This window comes from Echinops telfairi, unplaced genomic scaffold (genome assembly GCF_000313985.2).
Source record: "Echinops telfairi isolate 266 unplaced genomic scaffold, ASM31398v2 ScPeMD7_3533;HRSCAF=4204_1, whole genome shotgun sequence".
Lineage (NCBI taxonomy): Eukaryota > Metazoa > Chordata > Mammalia > Afrosoricida > Tenrecidae > Echinops > Echinops telfairi.
The window spans coordinates 15,176,259-15,179,330 of record NW_022107432.1 but is presented as its reverse complement, the minus strand read 5'-3'; the positions used below and the strand labels follow the sequence as shown (position 1 = coordinate 15,179,330).

The 3,072-nt window shown below is 51.5% G+C and overlaps 1 protein-coding gene across 3 annotated transcripts in view; it reads left to right on the top strand.

Annotated features, from left to right (window-relative positions):
* Positions 1-393: 393 nt before the first annotated feature.
* TFAP2B (transcription factor AP-2 beta) overlaps positions 394-3,072 on the top strand; it is a 28,625-nt gene continuing 25,946 nt past the window's right edge. For all 3 annotated transcript variants that reach the window (XM_045294926.1, XM_045294925.1, XM_004696361.3), the window contains exons 1-2: positions 394-475; positions 1,614-1,750. In XM_045294926.1, coding sequence (XP_045150861.1) covers positions 1,670-1,750 — 81 coding nt within the window. In that variant the 5' untranslated portion in view covers positions 394-475; positions 1,614-1,669. The remainder of the gene's footprint in view (positions 476-1,613; positions 1,751-3,072) is intronic.

Genomic DNA, 3,072 nt, shown 5'->3' with positions numbered 1-3,072 from the left:
GCTGAAGCACCTTCTTGGGGTTCTTTCCCTCGACCCATTTGCAGAGGTCGGGGTGGGGGTGTCTGCAGAATGGTTCCGTTCTGCCTTGTAGAAAGCGTTTCTGGGATTGTAACGGAATCGCTGTCCACCGCCTCTGTCCAGAGCCCTTTGCTCGCCTTCCAAAAGCTCTCCGCCGGCACAGCGGTGGTGGCTTTAAAGACAATCGCCCTTTGCTGACTCCTTGTTACTTATCAGGTTTGATAACTTCCACCTTCTACTGCCCCAGTCTCTCCTCATTCCCTTCTCTCATTTATTTTGCCGCTCCAGGGGCAGAGATCTCACTCTGGGCTCCCCTTCAGGCCCGGGTATCCTTCCTTCCGCACCCCGAAAGGGGGTAGGCCAGGCCAAGTGGGGAGGGGGTGGGAAGGAAAGAGATGAATATTGGCTTCCTGATGCAACCCAGAAGCTCTGTGCCTTCAGGGAGCCCGTCCTCAAGGTTTGCTTAACTTTGTTCTTCTTGTTTATGTTTTCCTTTTGTAAATCAGAGAACTATTTTTTAATCGCATTATTAAGAAAAAGAGGTATAAAAACAAACTACCAACCCTGCGCCTTCCAAATCTCTTCACGCTTGCATTTCACATGTCTCTTTGCAGAAGAACATTCTGCTTAAGTCTTCCAAAGGTTCAGGTGAACATTTCTGGTCTCGCTACGATTCAAGCTTCTTAAAAGTTAGAGACAACACACTCAAACACAAAGCACACCTTTGCAAAGGAGGCTCACCGTGAGCCCTGTGTGAGTGTGTGCGTTTGATTGAATGTAATTTCATAAAATGGAGACCCCAGCCAGGAACAGAATGGCACTTGGGAGCCGCTGAAAACACACAGACAAACAACTCCTAGCACGACAAACAGTACGGCCGGACAGAGGTGTTCAGACCGCATTTAAGTTTCCAAATGTGTTTGACAAAATGGCCAGAAAATATTAGATCTGGTCACTGTGATCAGGTGGGGGGTTTTGTTCTACCATGACAGAGGTGCAACTTAACACACACACACACACACACGTCTCTATCTAACCCTCCACACTGCGACATCCTCCTTAAAAATACCAAAATCCAGACTTCCAAATGCCCTCCCCCATACACACATGAATAGGAGCTTTTGTGTTTAAAAATCCTGGTAATGGTCTTCTTTCTTTAAATCTCCATAGAAAATAGTGGGGCTGGTGACCCCCCCTGGTCTCTCATGATAGACAGTAAGGACTTTTAGTCAGTGAGTGGTTACAGTGATTCATCATTTTCAACATAGAGGTTTTAAAATGTGTATATATGTATTAATCACCCTGAATTACTCTCTCTCTCTTTTTAAATGCACATTTAGAATCTGTAGACTCTGTGTGACCCAGGAGTGCTTATATAAGTAAATGTGGGTGTTTGGGTGTAAATACATGTTTATCATTTTTATAATATATGTGTGTGTGTGTGTGTGTGTGTTGCATCTAACTCCTGTGTGTGTAATAATCTTCCCCTCTCTGCTGAGGTTTACTTCTCCAGCCTATTGTTTGAGACAACAGATATAAGTTGCGATGGGAGAGGAGCGTCGGATTTGGTGTGTATCCCCCATTTCCAATTATAGATGGATCATTACAGACAGCGGAGTCCTGAGAAGCCAGACATCTGCTCCTCACATGAATGCACTCACCTTCTAGAGACCAGGCTGCCATCATGCTCTGGAAGCTCGTGGAGAATGTCAAGTACGAAGATATCTATGAGGTGAGCCGGCACCCCTGATGGATCTTAGGGCTTTGTAGAGAGAGAATTGGAGCTTCTTGACACCTCCACTGATGTGTATTTTTAAGCTTTTTCCTCGCAGTTTTCCGATCGGTTTTCTCAGCTCTCTCTAACTTTAAGGACAGGGGCCATGGGCAGACTTCGCTATTCAAGGGGGTGGAAAAGGAGAGTTTAAGGTCGGAATCTGGCAGCTTTAACTTAGGAGATTCCTTTTTTTAAATTTCGTCTTCTTCTATATTTCTTCCTCGCTGGGGACTTTCCCCTCTTTGAGGCTCTGGTTTAGGGAACGAGGGCAGGCTGGTAGAGAAGAGGCTCTGGTCGAAAGCAGTGAAGCTCTCCGGGTTGAGTCCAGCAGGGAACTGGGTTATCACGCCTCACCCTGAAGAGTCTCCGGGCTTTTGATTTTTATTTTCAGAACAATTTCCGAAATCAACCCCAAACAGACCACAGGACAGGGCAGAATATTAGAGGACGCGAGTGAGCTGGATACAGTGGGTGGACCGATGGGTAGATACCGAGAGTTAAACCGATGGGTGCAGAGGGAACATAAGCGAAGACACCGTAGGAAATGGTTTATTATTTTCTGTTTTCTTCGGTTTTGCTTTTGGGGGTTGTTGTTTTGAGGGGTAGTGCGTCCAGAGATTGCCCTCACCCCGTGGCTGGGCATTTTAAGCGAATTGTCCTGCCAACGATCGGGGCTCACAGTTCTCTGGGGCAGGCGCTGGCGCCCCTCTTGCTCCGGCGGGAGAAGTTGTACCCAGCGCGGGGGGCGCCGGCCGCCTCGGCCCAGCCGGGACTCAGTGGGTGCCCACTGCCTGCCCGGCGGGACCGACGCGGCGGCCGGGAGGCTCCGGGACGAGGCCGGAGAAGGCGCAGGACCCGGCGGAAGGCAGGCTGCCTCCGAGGACCCTGTTCCGGAGCTCAGGGGCCCGAGGGACTCGGAATTGGGTGCTCGGGGACCCAGGGAAGCCCAGGCTCGGAGGCGACGCGGAGGGAGGGCAAAGGGAAGCGGCGCCGGGAGAGAAGAGGAGGAGGCGGTGGGCGCTGCGCGCGGGTAGCGGCGGGAGAAGGAGACGGTACCGAGGGGAAGTTGGCCAGCGAGGGTAAGAAACGTCCCGGAGCTCGGGGCGCGGGGTTGGGACTGCAGAAACTCCCCAAATTGGCCGGGGAGGAAACACGATCCCGGGTCTCCAGGGCCACTGGGGAAGCCAGCTTGCAATGACAGGGCTCGGGTCTCCCCCGCACCAACGCGACTGGCGGGGGGCCCTGAGGGACAGGGACAGGACAGACTGGGACCCCCCCCC